Raw genomic sequence first — 25398 nt, forward strand, 5'->3', positions numbered from 1 at the left:
TGGATAGAATAAAAAAGGCCACAACAAGTCTAAGTAGGATGTGGAGACATTGGAACTCTTATTCATTGAAGGTAAGAATGTGAAATGATGCAGCCATTTTGGGAAACAATGTGGTAGTTCTTCAAAATGTTAAATATAGTGTTACTGTATGACCCAGTGACTGCATTCCTAGGTATATACCCACCCAAAGCAAAAAACATGGTAAGTGAAAGAAGTCAGTCACTAAAAACCATATGATTCCATTTCTGTGAAATAGCCACAGTAGATGAATACATAGCGTGACAGGGCTGTTGGGGTCACAGTTGGAGTTGGGGACCAGGGAGTGGCTGCTGATACTAGGTACTGAGGTACTCAGTACTAGGTATTGCGTTTCTTCTTGGGGTGATGAAAATATGCTGGGCTTAGATGATGTTGATGTTTGCATATACTGCTACGAATATACTAAAAACCACTGAATTGTAAACTTTTAAAAGGGCGAATTTTATGGGTATAAATTATATCTTAACAAACTGTTATGAGAAAAGAATATAAATAATAACAGGGTTCTAAATTTGCCTTCTTGGCTTTGAAAGGTTGTGGATGCAATGTACATTTTTTCTTTTGAGTTCCTGACGGTCACATGACCTTTACTCACAGGCCTAAATGATGTGAGTTTAGTGGTCTAAATAGGGTCCCTGGTGAGCAGCTGCCTGAATACCATTTGAATGTGCCAGGTGACAGCTTCTATTCCAGGGCACACATGCAGGACTCAGCAGTAAGGAAGGCCAGTGACTTTATCCCTCAAATGGGTTTTTCCAGGTGAGGATTCACGAGACATCAGGGGAAACCTGTTTGTACTGTGCCCAGGTATTTTAGCCTGTGCATAAACCAGTGACAAAGATTTTGAGCCTTATTGTAGGGGATTTAATATTAGGTTATTTTGTTCATTATGTGTAAGTAGAACAATTTAAGAAAGTATATTAGTCACATTTGTTTTTAAAAAGTGCTCCAAAGAACTGCAAAATAATGAATTATTCTTCAACATTCTCTTAGAAGTTAGCTTATATATTAGCATCTTGAGGCATCCTCTGTCTCATACTAGAAAAGATTATACATTTGTGTAATAGATTACAGAGTCATTATTATACCTTTAAAATAGAAAATAAAACAACCCTTTTAAAATTTAACTGTGTTCTTAAGCACATGTTTTGAAACTTCTCTGTACATAAAAATCAATTGTGGCTCATTAAAATGTAAATTTCAATCATTGGGGAAGACAGTGTGGCAATTTCTCAAGGATCTAGAAATAGAAATACCATTTGACCCAACAGTCCCATTACTGGGTATGTACCCAAAGGATTATACATTATTCTGTTATAAAGACACATGCACACATATGTTTATTTCGGCACTGCTCACAATAGCAAAGACTTGGAGCCAACCCTAATACCCATTGATGATAGACTGGATAAAGAAAATGTGGCACATATACACCATGAAATACTATGCAGCCATAAAAAGGATGAGTTCATGTTTTTTGCCAGGACGTGGATGAAGTTAGAAGCCATCATTCTCAGCAAACACAAGAACAGAAAACTAAACACCCATGTTCTCACTCATAAGTGGGAGTTGCACAGTGAGAACACATTGACATAGGGTGGGGAACATCACATACTGGGTCCTGTTGGGGGTAGGGGACTAGGAGAGGGATACCTAATGTAGATGACAGGTTGATGGGTGCAGCAAACCACCATGGCACATGTATACCTGTGTAACAAACCTGTGTGTTCTGCACATGTACCCCAGAACTTAAAGTATAATAATCATAAAAATAAATACAATAAAAAATAAAAATGTAAGTTTTCTAGGTCCCCACCCCAAAGAGACTGGTTCAAACTGAATTTTTAAAGGATGCACCAGATAATTTTGAGGAATAGGGTCTGCCCTATAATAAACCTGTCCTAGGGACTCTAGCCTAGAATTAGGAGTAGTAGAGTAGGACAACGGTTAAAGGGTTCTTCATATTACCATAGGTAATTAATAGGAATTAAGATATTTTTAGCCATTTGATATTGTAAGTAGATGACATCCACATTCCTGTGGTCTTAGAAAATAACATTTTCTCACCAAAATTTCACACTGTGTGAAATTGTTGTCTTTGTCCCTGCTGACACCTTTGTGCTGTGAAGCTATTAATGCAGCTCTGTCTCGTCTGCTTTTTCCAGATTTCCTTTGACCTCGCTGAGTACACTGCCGACGTTGATGGTGTTGGCACTCTACGACTTCTGGATGCAGTTAAGACTTGTGGCCTTATCAACTCTGTGAAGTTCTACCAAGCCTCAACAAGTGAACTTTATGGGAAAGTGCAGGAAATACCCCAGAAGGAGACCACCCCTTTCTATCCCCGGTCACCCTATGGTGAGAATGCTTGTGCATACCTCAGCTCGTGTATGGCGTTATCTGTGGGTGTGGGGGGTGTGTGTTTCTTCTTTCATTCTGTTCATGTCTCATGGCTGAAGTCATTTGGGTGTGAGGTTAACATTAAGGTAGACTAAAGTGACTGAACTTGTTGAGAAGCATACCTTTATAGGTTGCTAACTGCAAGTACTTGCTGCCATTGCCTTCAGGGCGAAATTACCACCTCACTTCACCAACCCATGTTCATTCAACCCTTCCATACAGATCACTTTAAATGAAAAATCAGACCCAATATGATTTTTTTTCTAAACTGTTGTGAGATTGTACTGAAGTGATAAGGTTTCATGTTTTTTTATTTTCCATGAAAGTTTCCTTGAATACAAAATGTTTTAAAAAAAGACTATTTTGTCTAATATATTTGTAAAGAAAATATTAATGAAAGACTTCAGTGATAAAATTTCAAAGCATTTGCAATGTTAAGATCTCCAATTTATTCCACTCTAATTCCTCAAAAGTTAAAAAAGGAGAGAGGAAAGAATAAGACCTAAGAAAGATTCAATCAATTAGAATGTCAAATAGTGCACTGTACGTATTACAAAAGTAAGAAAATTCTTAAAGTATTTTCTGGTGAACGTGATTAACTAGCATAAGAACTTTTATTTTGTCTTTGGCTTTTGATACTTTTTTGTATTTTGATACATTACAAATTATTATTTTGGCAAGTTCTTACTATTTCAGATGAGTGAAAATCACTGTCTTTTATAATAAACTTCATTACTTTAAAAAAATTATTCCAACAGGGGCAGCAAAACTCTATGCTTATTGGATTGTGGTGAACTTCCGTGAGGCGTATAATCTCTTTGCAGTGAATGGCATTCTCTTCAATCATGAGAGTCCCAGGAGAGGTTAGTAAAAATATTAACTGAAAAGAGAATTTTAGACTTTAACAACAACAACAAGTTGCATTATATGTGTATAGACTTCATGTACTATATGTGTACGCACTTCATGTGTATATAGTTCATGCACTATAGAGACTGAAAAATTTCCTATCTGTATCTCATTATTATGAATGTCAGAATGTCAAATGAAGAAATGTATACCCAGCCTTAGTTTTTTGTAATTTTATTTTGAGTTTGTGGGGTTTTAAATTTAACATTCAAAACTGAACAGTGTTCCAGTTTTAATGGTAAATTTTCATTAGCAGGTCTTATCAAGCATGTTTTCAACCTGAGTATTAGGAAGCTTCTGTATGAATACACAGGAATAAGCAGTAAACTAATGATTGTTCTTAGAAGTTATTCCTATTCAGATCGATTCAATTTGTATTCAATTTTGGCTTTTTAAACAAAATTTTTGAAAATTGACACATAACATTTTTAAGGAGTACACATGGTAATGTTTTGAAGCAAACAATGCATAGTGATCAAATCAGAGTAATTAGCATGTCTGTCACGTCAGACATTTATTGTATACTTATATCAGGAACATTTAAAATCGTGTGTTCTAGCTAAATGAAAAATAATAATATGATAAACTAGAGAGCACTCTATGGAACACTAGAATTTAATGTGTCTATCTAGCTGTAATGTTATATCCATTAAGAAATCTCTCCTTATTCCCCACTTCCCTGAAGTCAGCTCTTGTATTTAGAAGTATTATCAGGTATTTTTGGAAAATCATATTTGTTTGCATTGGCTGGTTACCTTTTCAGAGTTGTTGATGAGACCACAGCAATATGCTAGTTCTCTTGTTCTCAGTATTAAGTTTTAAGTAAGAAAATGTGTATCCCCATCATTACTTCTGATTTACTGAAGCATGAGAAAGCTTTACAAAGCATGCACATGTTTTACAAAGTAAAAATTATCTGTAAACTTTCCAAGAAGTTTTATTAAATTTCACTATCATTTAGATTTTTAGTCTGAGAATAAATGAGAAGTCCAATGTTATAAGTTGTCTCATGACCAACAGCTAGTAATGCCTATAATTTTTCAGTGAAATTTTATGTGACTATATAGCTACCTAATTAAACCAACAAGTCATGAAGAAAGATTAAAGTGACAGGCTTATAAAGGTATGATTAGCGTGAGTACATTTTTATTTTATAATTGCTTAAGTTAAAAATTCTCATGATGGGCTGTTAAAACATAAGAACCTAACCTGTCATTATGTTGCCTGAAAGGAAAAGAAGTAAGAAAGAATTCTTTAATGAATTTTGTGGTTCTGGGTGCCAGTGGTAAGGGGGAAAGGAAAAGGAAGATCCTAGCTGTTGCTGCCTGCAGCATGTGGTATGAGGGCACCCACAGAGTCTGCTCAGTCATGGTAATCCCTGCCTCTTTCTTACAAACATGTTCATACACATTGTTTGGCTTTCTGTGTTCTTCCTCCCTCAACTTTTCCACCTGCAAAAAAATAAAATTAAATTAATCGTTGTAGATCAGATCAGGACAGGGAAAAGCATTCCTGGGTTGTAAACTGAAAAAAAGATAAATTTAAATATAACTCCCTAATTCTGTTTGTGTACCTTATAATGAGAACTTATTTTTTTGTCTTTGTAGATGTTAACCACTGGGAGTTACTCCAGACGGAGTTTCGCTCTTGTTACCCAGGCTAGAGTGCAATGGTGCGATCTCGGCTCACTGCAACCGCTGTCTTCTGGGTCCAAGCAATTCTCCTGCCTCAGCCTCCTGAGTAGCTGGGATTACATGCGCATGCCACCATGCCCAGCTAATTTTTTGTGTTTTTAATAGAGACAGGGTTTCACCATGTTGACCAGGATGGTGTCAATCTCTTGACCTCGTGATCCACCACCTCGGCCTCCCAAAGTGCTGGGATTACAGGAGAGAGCCACCGTGCCTGACTGAAAAAAATATATTTTAAGGCCAGGCACAGTGCCCACACCTGTAATCACAGCACTTTGGGAAGCCAAATTGGGGGAATCACTTGAGGCCAGGAGTTTGGGACCAGCCTGGGCAACATAAGTAAGATCCCATCTCTACAAAAAATAAAAAACACATCAGCCAGATCTGGTCATGTGTGCCTGAAGTCCTAACTACTTGGGAAACTGAGTTGGGAAGATTCTTTGAGTCCAGGAGTTTGAGGCTGCAGTGGTCTGTAATTGTGCCACTGCACTCTAGCCTGAGCAACATGAGACCCCCATCTCTTAAAAAAGATTGTTTTAAGGTAATAAAAATATTTTTAAAGCAATACTTCTTCATTTAAAAGAAAATTATAAAGTAAAAGTTTTCATCCTTATGATAAATTCCAGCCCTGTCCTCAGACCCACTGTTAACATTCTTTCAGAAAAGTTCTCTGTATCTTTAAACATATGAAGAGAATTCTGCTCTACATGTTGTTCTGCACCTTCAGGCTTCCATGAAATATCTTTAGGAACTTGACTTTAACTGTAGCACACATCATTTTGTTTTGTTTTATTACATGCCTGGAAATCAGTGGTATCACATTTGTAACTATATAATCAAATAATGAGAAAAAGGTATGGGTGAAAATGATATTAATACTTTGATAAGATATCTAATGCCTACTATTTACAGCATTTAAAGCTTGATAATTAATTTTCATATTAAATTAATCCGACAGTAATGTTTTGCCAACATTAATTGTTGTCTTCTGAGATTTCTTTTCCAGACTGAGAATTCCGTAATGGCTGGACTGTGTTATATTTGTACATCTCCAGCTCCAGGCAGTGCCTAATTGCTAATAAGCATTGAGTAAATATTTAAATGAATGAATAAATGAATATCTCATGTTTCAGTAGCACCTTACTGATTTGAAAGCTAGGTAGTCTGAATTACAGAAAAGTAGAAATTTATAGATATTTACAAATATTTTGTTGATTTTACTCATATAGTAAAGCTAATAAACGATTTTGAAGTAACGTTCAGTCTGATATACATTAATAAACAATACATTCGTTTTTTGTTAATAATATTTGTACACCTAGAATTTCCTGTGGTACTTTAAGTGAGTTTATTTTCTTAAGTTGTTTGAGCATTTACACAGCAGTCTTCTTGTTCCATGTTATCACAGGGAACAAACCCTTTTTTTCTACATAGTGTGGAAAAACCTTGGTAAACCTCAATCTAGTCCTAGGTATCTAATCACACATGCAGAATTTGTAGAGCCCAAGTTGATGCAGTGTTTTTGGGCTATATATGTTTTCTCTAACAAAGTATAATTGTCAAAAATCCCCTCTCATTGCATGAATAACATTTCATGATAGTTTCTGACATTCAAAAGTGGGTAAAAAGTATTTTTAAGGCTGGGCACGGTGGCTCATGCCTGTAATCCCGGCACTTTGGGAGGCCGAGGTGGGTGGATCACGAGGTCAAGGGATTGAAACCATCCTGGTCAACATGGTGAAACCCCGTCTCTACTAAAAATACAAAAAATCAGCTGGGCATGGTGGCGCGTGCCTGTAATCCCAGCTACTCAGGAGGCTGAGGCAGGAGAATTGCCTGAACCCAGGAGGCGGAGGTTGTGGTGAGCCGAGATCGTGCCATTGCACTCCAGACTGGGTAACAAGAGCGAAATTCTGTCTCAAAAAAAAAAAAGTATTTTTAAATCTAATGAAAGGCTAAACCAGAAGTTGGTAACCTAGGACTCATGGACCAAATTTGGCCTGCCAACCTAGTTTTGAAAATAAAGTTTTATTGTAACACAGGAAGATGCACTTGTTTATATATCATCTATGGCTGCTTTCACCTTTGGAGTACTGTAGTGTGCAGAGCCTAAAATATTTGTTGCCTGGGCTTTTAAGAAAACATTAGCTGGCCCCAGCTGTAGACAGATCCTCAATATCTGAGAAACTATCACTTGGGTAGATTGTGGGTTTCTTGAAGGTAGCCGTCTTTTAGAAAGACTTTCTATAAATGTTAAAGAGAATAGTGAACTAATTAAGCAGAACTCCTCAAGTACTTTGGCTGTTTGGAGTTAGCCAAGTTGGGAATGCAAAGGAAAAGTTCTTGCTGTCATCAATCATCTTATGTACGAGAGAGAGATCTGCTGTGATGGGGAGAATAGCCCAGTGATCCTCCGCTTCTCCTTGAGGAGTAACTGCGACTCCTGTTGTTGCAGCTGCTACGGCTTCTGCTGTGACTACGGCTTCGAGATTGAGATCTTCCATAACTTGGACTTCTTGCTAATAAGAAGTCCATCAGCTTTAACCCAGATGTTGGCAGTTTCTCCCTCCTGTGATCTAAACTTAGTGTTAATCCAGTTTTTGAACTGCATAGGTCATATGTTCTTTCCATACAAACTCCACGACACCAGTGCCATCTCGGTAAACATCAGCATAACATACATCACCTGCTTCATGCATGTGATCCTTTAAATCCTGCCAACTTCCACTTGGAGGCAATCCAGAGACAACCACTTTGTTTTCAGACCTCCTGGATTGGGGGCCATGGTGAAATTAAAAGTGCTACTCCAGAGAACACACCAGTGATAACAAAGCAAGATAGCCTTATTGCTGTTACAGGGAAAGTTCTTGTGGGCTGGATAGTAAATCAAATCAGCCACCATGTTCTCTTATCCAAAGCCTAACCCAGAACAAGGCCCAACCACTCTTTAATTCTGTAAAGGTGTGAGAGGTGAGGAAACAGAAGAAGAGAAGTTGGAAGCTAGCAGAAGTTGTTTCAAGCAGCTTAAGTCAGGAAGCCATCTCCACAACATAAAAATGCAAGGAAAAATCACATTTGCTGATGGAGAAGTTGCAGCAGGTTATTCAGAAGATCTAGCTGAGGTCATTGATAAAGGTACCTACACTAAATAGATTTTTGCTCTACACGAAACAGCCTTCTATTGGAAGAAGACGCCATCAGGGACTTTCATAGCTAGAGAGAAGTCAGTACTTGGCTTCACAGCTTGAAAAGACAGGCTGGCTCTCTTGTTAGGGGCTAGTGCAGCTAGCTGATGACTTTAAGTTGATGCCAATGCTCATTTACCTATTTAAAATTTTAGGACCCTTAAGAATTATGCTAAATTTACTCTGCCTATGCTCTATGACATAGCCTAGATGACAGCACATCTGTTTACAGCATAGTTTACTGAAATTTTAAACCCATTGTTGAGACTTACTGCTCCAAAATGAGATGTCATTCAAAATATTGTGCTCATTGACAGTGCACCTGGTTACCCAAGAAATGTGATGGAGATGTACAAGGAGACTAATGTTGTTTACATGTCTGCTAACACAACGTCCATTTTGCAGCACACAGATCAAGGAGTAATTTTTGAGTTTTCAAGTCTTAATTTTTAGGAAATACACTTTTTAAGGCTATAGCTGCCATAGATAGTGTTTTCTCTGATGAACGTGGGCAAAGTAAATTGAAAACTTCATGTAAAGAACTTGCCATTCTTGAGACCATTAAGAACGTTGTTGATTCATGGGAGGAAGTTCAAATATCAACTCAACATTAACAGGAGTTTGGGAAAAATAGATTTTATCCCTCATGGATGACTTAGAGGGTTTCGAAACTTACGTGGAGGAAGTAGATGCAGATGTGGGGGAAATAGCAAGAGAGCTAGAATTAAAAGTAGAGCCTGAAGATGTGACTGCTTTTATCAGGTACAATCTCCTAATAAAGCTTTCACAGATGAGGAGTTGCTTCTTATGGATAAACAAAAAATGTTATCTTCTTAAAATGGAATCTGCTCCTGGTAAAGAAGCTGTGAATGTTGAAATAAAACAAAGGGTTTAGAATATTATGTAAGTTTAATACCTTTGTTAAAGCAGCAGCAGGGTCTGAGAGGATTGACTCCAATTTTGAAACAAATTCTACTGTGGGTAAATGCTATTACACAGCACTGCGTGCTACAGAGAAATCTTTCTTGAAAGGAGAGTCAGTCATAGCAATAGACTTCATTGTTGTCTTATTGTAAGAAATTTCCACAGCCACTCCAGCCTCCAGCAACCACCATCCTGATCAGTTAGCAGCCATCAACATTGAGGCAAGACCTTCTACCAGCAAAAGGCTCAGATGGTCATTCACTTTTTCCAGTGATAAAGTATTTTTTTAGTTAAGGTTGTACAGGACTTTTTTAAACATACTGTTATTACACACTTAATAAGCTGCTTTTTCCTCTTGTATTCTTTCTTCAAACCTGAAATTCTACATCTACCTGGCTGTTCCATTACATATCTCTATTTTTATATTTATATACACACAGTATTCTTTTTGCTGCAAATGTGGATATAATGATAGCTTTCTGTTGGAAATACAGATTTACATTCTCTGTGATTCTCCATTTAGGGAAGAAGGTTTTGTTTATTATCTCAAAATATTTAATATCTATGAGAAAATTGACATGTACGAAATTTTTCTTGCCTTATTACAATTCTTTGAAAAACTAAACAGTTAATAAGACTTGTCATAAAGATGTTAACTATTATATAAGTTGTAAACTATGGGAAAAATACTGAGTAGTTTTTTAATTATTTAAAAATAGTTTATAAATAAGTATACTAGTTTTCAAATATGTTATTTACCAGTAATAAAATCTACTCTTAAATATTATGCTATCAATTGGAACACTGGAAGCAACTCTCTTTAGTAAAGCTAACAATAATATTTCTGGTTCTGATTGTTTATTACATTAGGAGGTAAATAAGAATAACTACTGTTTATCACCTATGTAATGTAACCAGTTGGCTAATTACATCTTAATTCTTAACATATTGGCAGAGTACTTTGGCATGCCTTAAATACAAATATGGTGACCTTTACAAAATTATAAATAACACTAATATAAGTATATTCCAACTTTTAAAAAAATTTCACATGATAATTAAGAGAAAACAAGAAATATAGTCTACCTTCTACTTTTAGAAGGTCAAACAATTTTAATGATTAAATTATCCCCGATTTCCTAATTTTGATGATAGTGGCTATTGTGAATAAAGAGTGAAAGACACATTCAACATTCTTCTTTTTTTTTTTTTAATGTGGTTTTTCAGTTTTCAGTATGAGTGTAGAATTAGTGGCTTAGATTTCCTATGTAAGAAGAGTAGCCTGGTTTCTGTTAGACTTCCCAGGTACCATGTTCTGGAGGAGAAAGCCCTGGTAAGAAGGATCTACCGGGAAAGCTGTTCTGTGCCGCTGGCTGTTGGCAGGCCTGGCTCTCATACCAAACAGGCCTTTGCTTTGCACAGGAGGTCAGTTGAAGATTTCCAGTCTTTTGATGAAAATGTATTTCTTACGTTGACTCATTTTAGTTTTTCGATCATTAGGAAAGTTTGGGCAATAGAGTAACCTCTACTTCCAGGACTGACTGTGGAGATAGCATTTGGTTACATGAGCCTACCTGGTTACCATCCATGAGTCACTCGTAGGGATTGGCTTCATCTCTGGATACCTTTAGCCTGAGTAAGAAATCACGTTCCATGTTGACAGCATATTTCCTCCGTTCTCTCCCACTGTTTTTCTTGTCTTCTCAGTGTTTAAGAATGGGACATTTACTCAGTCTGAGTAAGGTATTCTCTCTCCCCTGTAGATCTCCTTTTCTCTTTCTTTTTTTTTTATGAGATGGAGTTTCGCTCTTGTTACCCAGGCTGGAGTGCAATGGCACAATCTCAGCTCATCAGAACCTCTGCCTCCTGGGTTCAAGCAATTCTCCTGTCTCAACCTCCTGAGTAGCTGGGACCACAGGCGTGTCCTTTTCTCTTTCTTTCCATGTTTGCCTAACTCCTAACTGAGCCTCTCTTCTACTTGCCATGTGTAACTTTGCTCCTCTTTCTTTGACCATGGGGCCTTGCAACAGATTCCATCACTACCTCCTTCCCCTGGGAGCTCTTCAGTTGCTAAACTGTCTGTTGAAAATATCATGAGATCCTAGTAAATACCACCAGAAAGCTGATTTATTTTGTATTTCATTCTGAGTCATGAAGAATTTTTTTAAATCATCTCCCAGCTGAGGAATCAAAGGGGTTTGGCCATCATCATCATCATCCTCACTATGAAAAATGTATACCCATTAGCTCTTTATGTCGCATTTGACATAGTGATTTAATACTCCAAAGGTACTTTTAGAGACATTTTGACTAACTTGTTGAACTTAGAAATTTGTATGTGTATGTGGAAATGAAATTCACATGTACTTCTATTTTTCTCTTTTTTTTAATTTAAAAAATATCTGTTAAGATGTTAGATACTATTCTTTCTTTGAAAGAGCTTCTAGGAAGCAGCTAGTTAACATCTACCTGTATCTGTTATCCCAAAATACCCTCAGAATTTATCAAATAGAAATTTAAAGCTCATTCTGTCTCCCTTTTTTCAGCAATGAGAAAACAGAAGCAGCATAAGATTGAGTTTTCCAGGTCGTGAAGCTAATAAATGCTAATACTGAGACTGGAAATAATCCTAGGAGAGGTCATGTAAGCATTGTTCATATTTGTGGTATATATGAATTTTAGAGCTGACCTTGAGCAAATAAACCCCTGTGATGCTAATGGGACACTTCAGCTTGGCAGTGAATTAAGTGGACAAGTTGGAAACTGAATGTCTTAGCTGTTCTTATCTTTGTAAAAGACAATTAGTTTGTTTAAAGGCAATATTCCCAATGTTTGACAGAAATAATACAATAAACGTAGTTTTATAATATTAAAATATAAATGTGATATGAAATAAATAACTTTTTTTGCCTGTTATCAAGAAGCTGGTAATGGGAAGAACTAATATAAAATACATAAAAAATCAGGCTGGGCATAATGGCTCTTGCTTGTAATTCCAGCACTTTGGGAGGCCAAGGCAGGAGAACGACTTGAGTCCAGGAGTTTCATACCAGCCTGAGCAATCTAGTAAGACCTCATCCCTGCCACAACATAAAAAATAAAACATTAAAAATCATGTGGCAATAGGAAGCTATAAAGTACTTTAAATATACCCATAATTAACAGTGTGAGACTACCACAAATGGATAGTGTACTAGCACTGTTTAGATATTGTGCCATTTCTAGATGATATAGGACATTCCTCTAAATATGGGCTTCATAAGAAATCATATATATCAGTCTAAACACAGTATTCACCTGACTGAAAGAATCTGACTTTTTTAAGGTTCATGAACTTGCGGTTTTGAGTTTTCGTCTTCAGCATTTTTTTTTTACCTGCCAAGCATTTTGCTTTTTAAAATGTCTGACTGTATTTATCCTTATAAATTAATCTTCAGAATTTTAAAAGTGATAATTCATGAAAAATTATTTAAGTCATTTTGGATAATTTTCCTCTTGATATTTTTCTAAAGATTGTCTTTATTTGTTGCTGTAAAGACAAGACTAATGCTCTAGAATAGTGGTTCTCAACTGGGATTGGGGGAATGAGGAATGGGAAGAGAGTGATTTTACCCCTCAGAGGACATGTGCCAGTATCTGGTGATACTTTAATTGTCCTAACTGAGGAGGGGGCTACTACTGATGTCTAGTAGGTAGAGGCCAGGGATGCTGCTGAACATCCTACAGTGCACAGGATGGCTCCCTGTAACAAATAGTGATCCAGTCCAGATGTTGAATAGTGCTACGAATAAGAAACCCTGCTGTAGAATATCATGCTTCAAAATGTTCTCACAGGATCTGTGTGAATGCCATCTCATTTTTCTTTACACATCACTTTGACAATACAGTAAATTCTTCATAGAACAGTAGGGTCTCATTTTTCTTTATATATCACTTTCACTTTGCGGTAAATTCTTCATAGAACTTTAGCAAACATTTACATGAACACCAAAGACAACCATTCTGATTCAAATAGCTCCAGGGCCTTAAGTATTATAGTTCACTGCAGGTCACACCCAACTCAAGGAAACCCAGGACTCTTCTAATCATTGGAGGCTGAACCCTCACCTCAGTAACCACTGATTCACAGAGCCAAGTCAAGGTGGGTCTGGTACTCTCCCATGCCTCCAAAATCAATGAACGTGTTTAATCTTTGTTATTAGTTATAAGAAGAACAAATTTTTCATTTGAGAATAAATTGTAGAGTCCATGATCTGGCTTTGATATAAAACAACAGTTAGAATGGATTCAAGATTATCTTTCAATGCATAGGATTATAATAATATTAGTGTGAAAGGTTCACTGCATGTGAGAATTTTCCTTCAAAATTATTTGAATTTATAGATGTTTTCATGATTTAAGGAATAATATAATGCATGATAGAAATTAGGTAACTAGGACTTGTTTTCACTTGATTACAATAGGCACAAAACACTTTCTCTCTGTACAGATACTACATATAACATGTCTAAATACAATAATCTTTTAAAAAATTACTAAATATTTGCCAGTGTGGCAAATTCAATTCATGCACTGTAGAAGTATCAAGAAACAGCAAACCAATATTAAATACCTTGATATTTTATTTGTATTTCTAGCTATAAAAGGTGCTTTGTGGCTTTTTTAGATGAGCATCAGAGACTTAATTTATTGCAAAAAATTTTGGCAGCACATTGTGAAATCAGAGGATGAAGTAATCTCCTGTTGGAGTTCAGTAGAGCATTATAGGTTTTACACAATACCATTTTGTCTGTCCATAAATGGTTAGATTGTTGGCCACTACTGTTGGACCCACCAGGTTCTGTGTGGCCTTTCTGGTTGGGGCACAAAGTGACATCATCTGGTTTACCATTGCATTTGTAGACTATGATACTTCGTAGATGACATGCACACTTGGCGATCATAAAGCTGTCTGGCCCATGTTATTCTTTGTGGAGAGATGAGGTGTAATTGCTTAAACATAAAAGACTTTTGAAGCAATACTTGGTCTAATGGAGGTGCTGATTACCACCAAACAAAATGAAGTCCCTCCCATCTCCTGAGGTGAGACTTGTGGAATTATTAAATTGAATTCAAGGGTTTGTTTTTCAGTGTTTTGTAATTCATGTGACATTTGTGTTTGAAACCAAACTGATAACTGTCTAATGGCATGCATGTAGCACAGCTCCCCACAATATAGCCAGGCAGTATATGCAGAGAACTTGGCCACTCATCAGCTGTGTGCATTTGGGCAAGTCCCTTATTCAGACCTCAGTCTCTCCATCTGCACTGGAGAGGTTAATAATGCCCACCTGATGAGGCAAAGTTCAGCTCTGTCATTTCAGCTCACTGTGAAGGTGACGGGGAACGCTTAACGTGGAAAAGATTAATACAGTGCATGGTAGATTTTGAAGATTTGTTTGATCTATTTTTCCTTTCTCTTTTCTTCCCTTTTCCTGTATTTTCAGTGCTGAAAGATAGAGAATTAGTTGTTTTACTCCTTGTCTTTCAAAGTGAAAGACTCTGTTGGAGGCAACTCTGTTAGTGGGTTTGCTGTGGCTACTGGCATAAGAGGACGGTGAGAAATGTGAACGCCTCATTGCCAGCCAACTGAAGATGGTCTCAAACCAAAAGCCATGAATCTTTTATTGATGTTTACAGATAAAATAGAGTAGTTCACTGAGACACTCGTGAATTGCAAAAAGATAATATAAGTAGTATTGAAGAATTATTGGAATCACAGGAAAAGCGATTCAAAATGAGATTTTGGCAGGTAAACCAGTTAACATTTGAATTAGGAAAGTCAAGAAAAGATGACGAATGAAAGGCTTATTGATAAATATCAAAAACATATTGATAAATATCCAAAAATATACATATATGTGTGGGAGTTTCACTAATTTTCTCAATAATATATATATATATTATATATTTATATATATATTTGAGAGTTTAAGTGAAACTCTCAGATAAATATATATATAAAAATATGTATATATATATATATAAAAAATATATATACATAAAAATATGTATATATATAAATATATATCTGAGAGTTTCACTAATTTTCTCAAGACTCTTTCACATGTTCTTGATATTTATCAATAAGCCTTTCATTCATCATCATCTTTTCTTGACTTTCCTAATTCAAATGTTAACTGGTTCGGTTATAATAAATAAATATTTATATATATAAATTTATATATATATTTGAGTTTATATATATATATATATACTTGAGTGCAGCAGTGATCATATTCACTGAAGCCTTGGACTCCTGGGCTCAAAAGATCCTCTTGCCATAGTCTCCTGAGTAGCTGGGTCTACAGGTATACACTACCACACCTGGCTAATTTTTTTTTTTTTTTTTTTGAGACAGAGTCTCGCTTTATTGCCAGGCTGGAGTGCAGTGGCACAGTCCCAGCTCACTGCAACTTCGTTTTCCGGTTTCAAGCAATTCTGCCTCAGCCTCCCAAGTAGCTGGGACTACAGGTTTGCACCACCACACCCAGCTAATTTTTTGTACTTTTAGTAGAGACGGGGTTTCACCATGTTGGCCAGGACGGTCTCTATCTCTTGACCTCATGATCCGCCCACCTCTGCCTCCCAAAGTGCTGGGATTACAGGCCTGAGCCATCACACCCGGCCAGTTTTTTCAATTATTTAAAAAAATAATACATATGTTTTTTAATGGTTCTGTGAAAATCTTACATGAAGTGTGTATAGTTGTGTCAAAAAAATTACAAAAAAAAACCTTACTTTACTTTGTGACTAGACTAACAAAAATTACATAGATGCAGTTATAATGTAAATTTTGTTAATTATAAGATAAGTGGAATTTTTTTTTTTCAAAATAACATTCTGGAGTTTTGAAATTTAGTTTGAGTGAAAACTTTCTTTTTCATTATTTGTTATGGTATATTGTTCATCTTCTTAAGTGGTTCACATAAGGATACAGAAGTGTTCAACTAATTGGATTCTGTCCAGGTTCCACAATGTACTAGATGAGCCACTCTGGTGAATTTCTCAATCTCTCTGAGTCTCAGTTTTCTCATCTCTAAAATGGGGTAATCATAGTGTTCACTTAAGGTTGTTAGGAGCATTAAAGGAAATCGTGTAAGTGAAGTTATTAGCATGTCATTTTTATTACCATCATTGCTGCTAATGTCCTACCTAGAGAAGTAAGTTCAGTTTGTACTGCCTCGCAACTTAAAATGTATTATTAATAAACAGGAGGAATGAAGGGAAAGATGCATAAAGAAATATATGACTTTGTTTTCCTTGGACAAGTTAAAAAAGTTAAGGTTTCAGAGCTTAGTAGTTGAAAGTTAAAGTAGGTAAGACCTGGTAAAGTAACTTAACGGGATATTGAGTTTTAAGTGCTAGAAGAATAATGGTCTGTGCTTCTGTTGTTCGTGGGCTAATTCCCAGGTATTGTTCTTATATGTTTTTGGTGTAGACAAACTCTAATGATCCCTAGAGTAAAATATTCCCAGATTAAGCCAGATTTTATTTTTCTAAAGGCTTGTTTCTGCCTTCTTTCTATTTCTCTTAAGTTAAAGATTTCTGAAAATCTGTGAAAGTAGGATGTACATGGGGGTAACTAGCTCAGGAGGGTACACAAGTAAGAAAGTGGACATCAGTGTGGTCACAAAGAAACCTTCCTGGCAATGAGAAAGGTGGGTTTTCAGCATGATAGTATCAGAAGAACAGGGGAAGCCCTAGTGTCCACACGATGTAAAAGAGGCTTGGTAGAAGTACCCAGGAAACAGCTCAACCCTGGCCCCAGTGCCTCTTATGATCCTAACAATTAATTTGTACATAAGAAATAAATCCTGTTTTAAGGAGGAAGAATGTGTTTCTCAGAAGAACACTGATGAATCTTTTTTGAGGAAGACAAAATGTAGGTTTGTGAGAACCTTAGTACTAACATATCCTCATTCTGGCTGCCAAAGGACTGTGTGGTCACAAGTTCACAGAGGACATTTAATTGGGAGTGCTGTACATTGAGGAATGTTTCCTAGATCTGCAAACACAGGGAAATATTTTTCCATAGGAATCAAATATAAGACATAGAACCGAAATTATAGGAAAAGAAGATTATCTACTCTTCCACTCCCAGCACTAAAATGAAATGAGCTAATACACCATATGTAAAAAATGGTATGTTTACTTCTCTCCCAGAAATGCACTGGAGATCTCACTAGACACCAGTGAATTCTGCTATATTAATTAAGATTGATGGTTATTAAAATGAAATCACTTTTCTGAGCCAGATTTTGGGGAGGGGGATTGTAGTAGTTGAGTTCTCCCTGTGAAACATGCCTAGAGAGCTCAGTGGCACTCCTGCCTCTAAGGGAGGGCTGCCAGCACATGCCTGATGATGGCTATTGTGACCATTCACGTTGAGCCTTGGTACAGGGGCTGTGCCTGACACACACTCCTCCTGTTCTGCCACCAAGGGCTGAGCATGTCCTGTGATCACTTTTTGCCAAGCCTTCAGTACCTGCTTGACGTTTTCAGCATATTCCCCCTTTCCTTGGCTGATTCTAAGTGCATCTGATACGGAATTTTTAAACACAAATTTTTCCTGAGAAGTTTAAAGTGCTCTTGAGCTCATATCTTAGAACTTTTAAAAGTTTCAACTTATGGGACTGTTAGTGATGCTGGTAATGATAATGATAGCCTAGCAGCTAACATTTATTTAGCTCTGACCATGTGCCAGACACTCTGTCACTCAGCTCTCTTAATCCTCATAATAAAACTATGAAGTACTTGTGGTTATATACATTTTACAGGTAAGGAGGCAGGAGTTTAGAAAAGGTAAATTACCTTCCCATAGTCGTGAAGGATATAGGATTTGGACCTACACGATTTGGCCCTAGAACTGCGTGCTGTCCATTACCTTATGCTGCTCCTAGGCGGCCTGCCCTTCCATCACATTTTATTGCCACAATAAGCTTTTTTCCAGTTACATCAGCTGCCTTTCTGGACCCTCTTATTTTTCCTCAAGATCTTTCTTCCTGTTTGACTTTTTGTTGCTTCTTGCCTTTCCTTATTTTTCATTTTAGGTTTGCTAAATTCTAAATTTAATTAGTAAGAAAAGGAAACGATGAAGTAAAGTATGGAAGCAAATCTTTCCCCTGAAATTTTGCCACGTAGGTGACATAGAAACTGGAACTAAGCTGTTAAGCTATCTTGTACGTCAGTCTATTAACTTTAAAAAAAAAACCTCTTTCATGGTGTTTAGTTTATAGATACCATCCTGGGAATACCATGTCAGTGATATTGCTGAATGATAGATAGCTTCGGTTTTAGAATTATTTTACGTGGTTGTTAATTCTGCTTTTATGTGGTTCTCTTCACAATATTTGTTCTCTACTGATTTGAAGAATAATGGGGATTTTTGTTGGTGGTGTTTGTTGTTTAAAAAACAGGGTCTCACGATGTTTCCCAGGCTGAATCCAACTCCTGGGCTTAAGTGGTCCTCCTGCCTCAGCCTCCCTAGTGCCTGGATCTACCAGGGTGCCATGGGCACCTGCCATGACACACATTCTTCAAGCACAGCCTTGAAGAATCTTGGGTTCACAGACATTGCTCTCATGCAAATCAGTTAAGGGCCTCTGTAGCCATATGTGCATACTCTAAAGTTCAAAGCCTCCCAACTGTAACTACCCACAAGGAAAAAAAAGTGTGAAATACTTTATCTCCTTGCATATTATGGTCTGTTGTCAGCATGTGTTAAAAATATCTACTCTAGTACTGACCAAATGTTTTTTGTGCTCATTACCTAATTTCCAGAAAGCATACCTAATTTCCAGAAAGCGGCTTGGGCCGCGCTCCTGTTGCCATGTAGTTTCGGTGTCTGCTGCTGCTCTAGCGAGCCTGAAAGGCATACTACTGCCTCCTGAGTGGGTGAGGACCCCACAGATAAAAGGAACTTCAAAAAGTTATAGATATGATTCAAGCAGAGAGGCTAAGTCACAAGAAAGCTATAATTTTTCTTCCCTGCATTTTTCATTCCTTAATATTACTTTATATTGTATATCAACAACTAAAGCAGTGTTTTCTGATGGGCACACAATTCTTAGAAGTCATCCTTTATTATTAATTATGCTTGCTCTTGGAGTCTGACCCTTCTTGAAAAATTGCTTGAAGTCCAAATCAAGAATTGGCATTAGTTATTACAGAGGAGGCAATGTTACTCGTTTTCCTTGGTTGAATAAATATCTTCTGTATGTTGTTTGTTTTCAGGGTATTGCATATATTTACTTTTCTGTGACAGAAAAAATAACAGAAACTGTCACAAGAGCCAAGTAAGATTATTGTGAAAGGAGGCATAATTGTATCATTTTATGGACGTTTACCTTGTCCCAGTTTTCTATCAGATGAAGAATTTGAATCAAAGGTCTTTTGAAGATTTTGTTACTTTGCAGTCTTTATGCTGGGTGGCTATAAACCCATACTATTTTTGTAAAGTTACTTTGAATGTGAAATTTATAGGAAGTGGCTCTGCTTTACTTCTTAAATGTCACCACACTCCTGAGTTGAGATGGAAGCAGAAGAGAAATTGTAATCCAAGAGGTTTCAGTATGAGTGTCATCAAGCAGAAGTATGAACGTTGTCCATCTGTGAAACAGCTCTGTCAGTTCTGAAATAAAGTCCAAACATGATGTGGAATGATGTGGGATAAGTCATTTTTAATGATTTGAAGAATATTGGGGATTAATGCTCATAATTCATTTCTACAAAATGCTACTATGTCATTTCTACAAAAAGGAGTTGATTTCAGAAGATGATATACATATCTCTATATTGTTCCCATGCATTTTCATTCTTATATGTATGCTGAAGATATTGAATTTGATACTTTCTCTTCCACAATAGAGAATTTTATCCTTCTCTATCACATCCTTCCTCTACATGCCACACCTTTGATTATAGAGGTAAAAGTGTATACAGAGGTCCCTACAAACATGAAGGCAGAGAAGAAATCCTAATAGGTGTCAGAAGAGAGACAGGCTGCCTAGTGTGACCAGATAATCTGAACTGGCATCTGTGGTGTCACCTTTATTCTCATTAGTGTCCATGTCCTTGAAAAATAAACATACCAGTGGAAGCATTTAATTATTCCTGAGACTCTGGAATTATGGCAGAAGCAATAAGAGAATCAGGTTCATTATGTCCTATATGTGTAAATGTTAAGATACCTTCCTGTTTAAACTGTGGAATAGTCCTGCTCCCTTCCCTCTCCCTGAAGAAAACGTCGATTGAACACTTATCATGTGGTATGTACTGTGTTAGACACTGGTGAGAGAGACAGAATTCAATGCTTATCTTTAAGAAGCTCCCAGTTGAGGTGAGTAAACTGAACATTGCAGTGGGGTGTAATGAGAGCAGTAGCCTGTGAAAGGGTGATAGAGGAGCACAGAAGAGAGACAGCCCACACTGGGGGAAGGAGTCAGGAAACCCTTCCCCTGACATGGCACTTGGAGTGCCAGGCAGCTGGGAAGCAGCTGTGGATACAGATGTTTCTCACAAAGAGAAGGGGCAGTTCAAAGAAAGAGAAGACACCTGTGCATGCTGTGGGGGTCTGCACACAGTAGAATGTCACTGGAGAGAGCTGTGAGGGGGGCAGTGCAGGAGGAGATGCTGGGGGTGGGGCTGGTGACAGGGCACACAGAAGCTTCTGGCCCATAAGCAGTCTATAGCCATTGAAGAAAGAGGCTTGTGGTTGTATTTGGATTTGGAAGCCATGAATTTTCAGGACAAATGAAGAGGGGGAAGAGAGTCATGTCAAGGAGAGTACCTGGTGGCAGTGACAGCAGTCCAGAAAAGAAAATGATAAAGGTCTGGGCCTAATTAAATTATTCACTGTTTTTGTACTTGTGCACCTATCAGGACTCTGGCTGTAGGAATGGCAAAAAACACATCTCACACTAAGCGTAAGTGAAATAATTAAAGAGAAAGAGCTGTATGGATGTTACCCAAGTATGAAAATGGCAGGAATGTTTGATTTCTGGGACAGCTGGAACCAGAAACTCAGATATCTTCAGAATTCTCCCTCTTTTATCTTCTGTCTCCATTTTTCTTTCAGATCTCATCTTTTCAGTCCATAGTTTTCTATGAAACTAGAACTAGGATCTCTGCCACTTTCTGTTTCATTGCCTCGGAGGAAAACTGTTTTCTCTCTCAACTCCATTTGAAATGGCCTGGGGTAGGGCCTGGGAGTAGGGTCGTGCCTACTCCCTCAACTAGTCCCAGTAACCAGTGGTTGTTTGGGCCAGCTTGGGCTGGGCTCTTATTCTTGAATAAATCAGTGCAGTCAGGATGGCAGGGTTAGGCTCCTTGCATAAGAATCATGTGAAGTAGGAAAGAGCACCAAAGCATGCTTTGGGGAATCTATGCATTGAGCAGCCACCTCATTGTGGCTTACAAGAGGCTGGGTTGGGGAGTTATTTAGGACTGCTTGATAAACAGACTCAGTAAGACTTGATGAGCAGTTGACTAATGGAAGAGTGAGAAAGGAATCAAAGGGGACTCCCAGGCTACTGAGTGGAGGGTGGGACCATTCACCATGCAGGGCCATCCAGAAAGTTATGTTAGCTTGGGGTAAAAGGAGAAGCAAACTAGAGCTAATGGTAATGTCTCCTGAGGTGAGCAGGAGGATGACCAGAGCAGAAAGTTGCAGGTCATCACTAATAGGCAGCATGAGCTTAGCTCTTGCTGGAGAGCGCAGTCAGCGTAGGTGTGCAAAGGTTCTCCGGCAGAGTAGGGCCACAGTGCAGGAACAGAGACAGTGGGGAGAGCTGAGGGAGGTGGGGTCGAGTCATGTGGTCAGAATGGGGTGTGTGTTTAAAATTTGAGCAGGGAATAAACATCCTCAGAACATCTGAACACTGCCTGCCTGCATTTGTGTTCTCCTCACCTGCTCTCCTGAGCCCTGGAGGAGCTGACTGTCTGGAGTTCCTTTCTGCTCTCACCTCTCTCCTGGATCAGTTTCTCCCTCATCACCAGCTATTTCTCTTAGCATAAAAAGATAGTGCATTCCTGCCCATCTTGAAATGCAGTCCTCCCAGTCTCACCCCCTTCTCTCCCTAATCTGTGTTCCTTGTCTCTGAAATCTTACATCCATTCTTTCTCAAACCATCTCCTTCCGTGGACTTTTGTCCACCTCTTTTGGAAGCTCTCCTATCAAGGTCGCTGTTACCCTTCATATGCCGTGGTCACTTCTCTGTCTTTGTCTTTCTGACTTGCAGTCATGGTGATCACTCCCTCCTGGTTACAGGCTTTCCAGACTGTTAGGATCCTCCCGTGCTTTTGCTTTTCCTCACCACTCCCTGCTCATCTGATTTGTAAACATTATGGCATCAGTGTATTTTGTTCTTTGACCATTTATTTTTTGTTGCTAACATTCCTTTATTGGTGGTCTCAACCGGCCTTAGGACTTGAAATATCATCCATGCATAAACAGTTCCCAAATGTGTGCCCTCAGCCTAGACCCTCCTTGGAAGGCCAGACTCATAGATTGACTCTGACGTTAAATAGAGACTCACCCTTGTCTCATCCTGATTTAAATATTTTAGGTTTATTAGTTCCCCCATAGTTTTATTAGTGTATTGAATGAATAGAGATAAAAGAACATAGATATCTGTGGGTAAGGCTAGCCTTTATATATACATTTGTTTTGATTTGGGGAACTTTATCTTTGCAGGGTTGTTTTATTTGACTAAGGCCATGGCAGTTTTGTCCCCCCAGGGGGGGAAGTTGGCAGTGCCTGTGAACATAATTGAGGGGGTGCTCCTGGCATCTACTGGGTAAAGGCCAGAGATGCTCCTGAACGCTGCAAAGCACTGCACAACCTGCAATAAAAAGGACTTATTTAGCCTTAAATGTCAGTAGTGCCAAACTTGAGAAACCCTGAAATAAAGACTTACAAATTTGAATTATCTCACTGTCAGTGGAAAATGCATTGAACATTTGATACAAATAGCAAAATAGTTTGAACATTTCTCTTTAAACACATATTTTAAATAGTTGCTAAAAGATGGTAGCTATCTCAGACAAATGCACATTGTGAATTGTCCTCTTTTAAGCCTGAAATTCCTTTAAACGTGCCTATTGGATTTTGAGTACCTGCAGTTAAATAGTGTTGCTCTTGGCAGGGCTTAGTGAGCAAATGAGGTATGATCTCTCTGATCTCAGTCGCCTGCTCAGTCAGCCATGACCTTCTCAGTGTCTCTTCTTTCTACACCCTGTCTCCACTGAGCCATGGCCCAGGCAGTTCACAGTGGGGTGGCCAGAGATTACCACAGGGGAAAAATGCAAGGCCCCAAGGCGGAGGTTCATGTGGGGTTCAGGGTAAATTGGAATGATTTCTGTTTTCCAATGAATATTGTCCAAACTGTCATTGTACTTTATCTAACTCCAAAAAAATCTTTAAATCAAAAGATTTTGGATGAAGTACTGAGCAATGGAATAGAATTTTTATTAGACAAATTTTGGTTACTTTAAGTACCATTTGGATGTGGATGGATAATTTTTTAAATATGTATGTATGCATGCTCATATACAGTTATGTGTACATGTGAACACACAAACAATAAAAATTGCCACACACGCAGAGTTACATTGTTTCTTAGGGGTTAAGCAATATAATTTTAGGGCCATAGGAAATATACATTTGAAAAGAAGTAATTTTGTATGGTGTGATAAACAGAACTGTCCCAAATAGGACTTATTCAGCATCCCATAGGGTTTCTTCCTTAATTCCACTGCATCATCAGAGAATGTTCAAGGTTGAATTTTTCTTTAAAAATAATCTCTATTGAAGTAATGCATTGTGATTTAATAGCTGATCAAATTCTTTAATAAATTGGCTACTATTCATGTTTTAAAGGCAATTCCATTGTTTTGAGTTTAATGCTGACAATTTGAAGTGTGTTTTCCAAATTTTGTCAGTTCTTTTCCTTCAACGTTTGTTATAGAAGATAAATATGTTATGCTGGTATGCTTTATAATATAGTAGAAACTGTAACATGGACTGTGTGTGTGTGTGTGTGTGTGTGTGTGTGTGTATGTGTGTGTTTGTGTGAATAGATATCCTTGGGTCTTTAGGAAATCCCCAGCCTCTTTAATCAGTAGATAACAGTCAAAGGGAAGAGCAAAACTTCGTTAATATGCGCATTCTGGAAGGGGATGAGCATCCCAGGTGTTAGTGCCTTCTGGCTCTCAAGAGAAACAAACAATGACTCTCTCAGGAGGAAGCCATCATTTTCATCTATGTCCTCCGATCTCCAGCAAATTAAGGTATATTAAGGTGTATGTATATATATTTTACATATGTGTGTGTGTGTGTGTATAAATGTGCGCGTTCGCACACACACACATACATTGATTTAAGGATAAGACGTAAGAACAAAGCCAGGAAATTAAGAATTTGGCTTTGGTCCTGCATCTGAGCCACCTCTTGGTGTGTTGGTGCTGAACAGGACTCATAGCAGTGTCAGTCATCTGTCTTCACAGGAAGAGGGGCCCAGTGTGAAGGGTAAAAGCACAAAGACAAGATGATCTTAAGATTTGCAATTTCCTAGGAAAAAACGTGTAGATTGCCTGTTACGTGAAAAAAATTATTATCAATTGTATTTGAGTCAGAGAGATAGTATAGACAGAAATGAGACAAACTTTAGGTTTGTACATGTATTTTCATATACACATATACTCACTATACACACATACTCGATGTAAAATAAAACATAAAAATCAAACTTGGCTGGGCACGGTAGCTCATGCCTGCAATCCCAGAACTTTGGGACATCAAGGTGGACAGATCACAAGGTCAGGAGATTGAGACCATCCTGGCCAACATGGTGAAACCCCGCCTCTACTAAAAATACAAAAAATTAGCCAGGCATGGTGGCGGGTGCCTGTAATCCCAGCTCCTAGTGAGGCTGAGGCAGGAGAATGGCCTGAATCTGAGAGGCAGAGGTTGCAGTGAGCCGAGACTATGCCATTGTACTCCAGTTTGGGTAACAGAGTGAGACTCTGTCTCAAAGAAAAAAAAATCAAACTTTTCTGAATGTCTAATATGAAAATAAAAGTAAAAATGTGGTAGTTTGTTGCTAAATGGTGAAGATGGCGCTGTGAGAACAACCCAGGATTGAAGCTCTCGCTGGATGCGCGGAGAGGGTGAGTCGGGGACGCATTTCCAGAAGGATCTTAGTTGCCCA

At 37.9% G+C, this 25398-nt stretch overlaps 1 protein-coding gene across 2 annotated transcripts in view; it reads left to right on the plus strand.

The window, feature by feature from the left end:
• The window catches only part of GMDS (GDP-mannose 4,6-dehydratase), a 643170-nt gene that overhangs the window by 279826 nt on the left and 337946 nt on the right, over nt 1-25398 (plus strand). For both annotated transcript variants that reach the window (XR_013533842.1, XM_002746279.5), the window contains exons 5-6: nt 2205-2397; nt 3198-3302. Coding sequence is in view for 1 of the 2 variants with exons in the window: in XM_002746279.5 (XP_002746325.1) it covers nt 2205-2397; nt 3198-3302 (298 nt within the window). In the remaining variant the exon portion in view is untranslated. The remainder of the gene's footprint in view (nt 1-2204; nt 2398-3197; nt 3303-25398) is intronic.

Source organism: Callithrix jacchus, chromosome 4, assembly GCF_049354715.1.
Source record: "Callithrix jacchus isolate 240 chromosome 4, calJac240_pri, whole genome shotgun sequence".
In the NCBI taxonomy this organism is placed as follows: domain Eukaryota; kingdom Metazoa; phylum Chordata; class Mammalia; order Primates; family Cebidae; genus Callithrix; species Callithrix jacchus.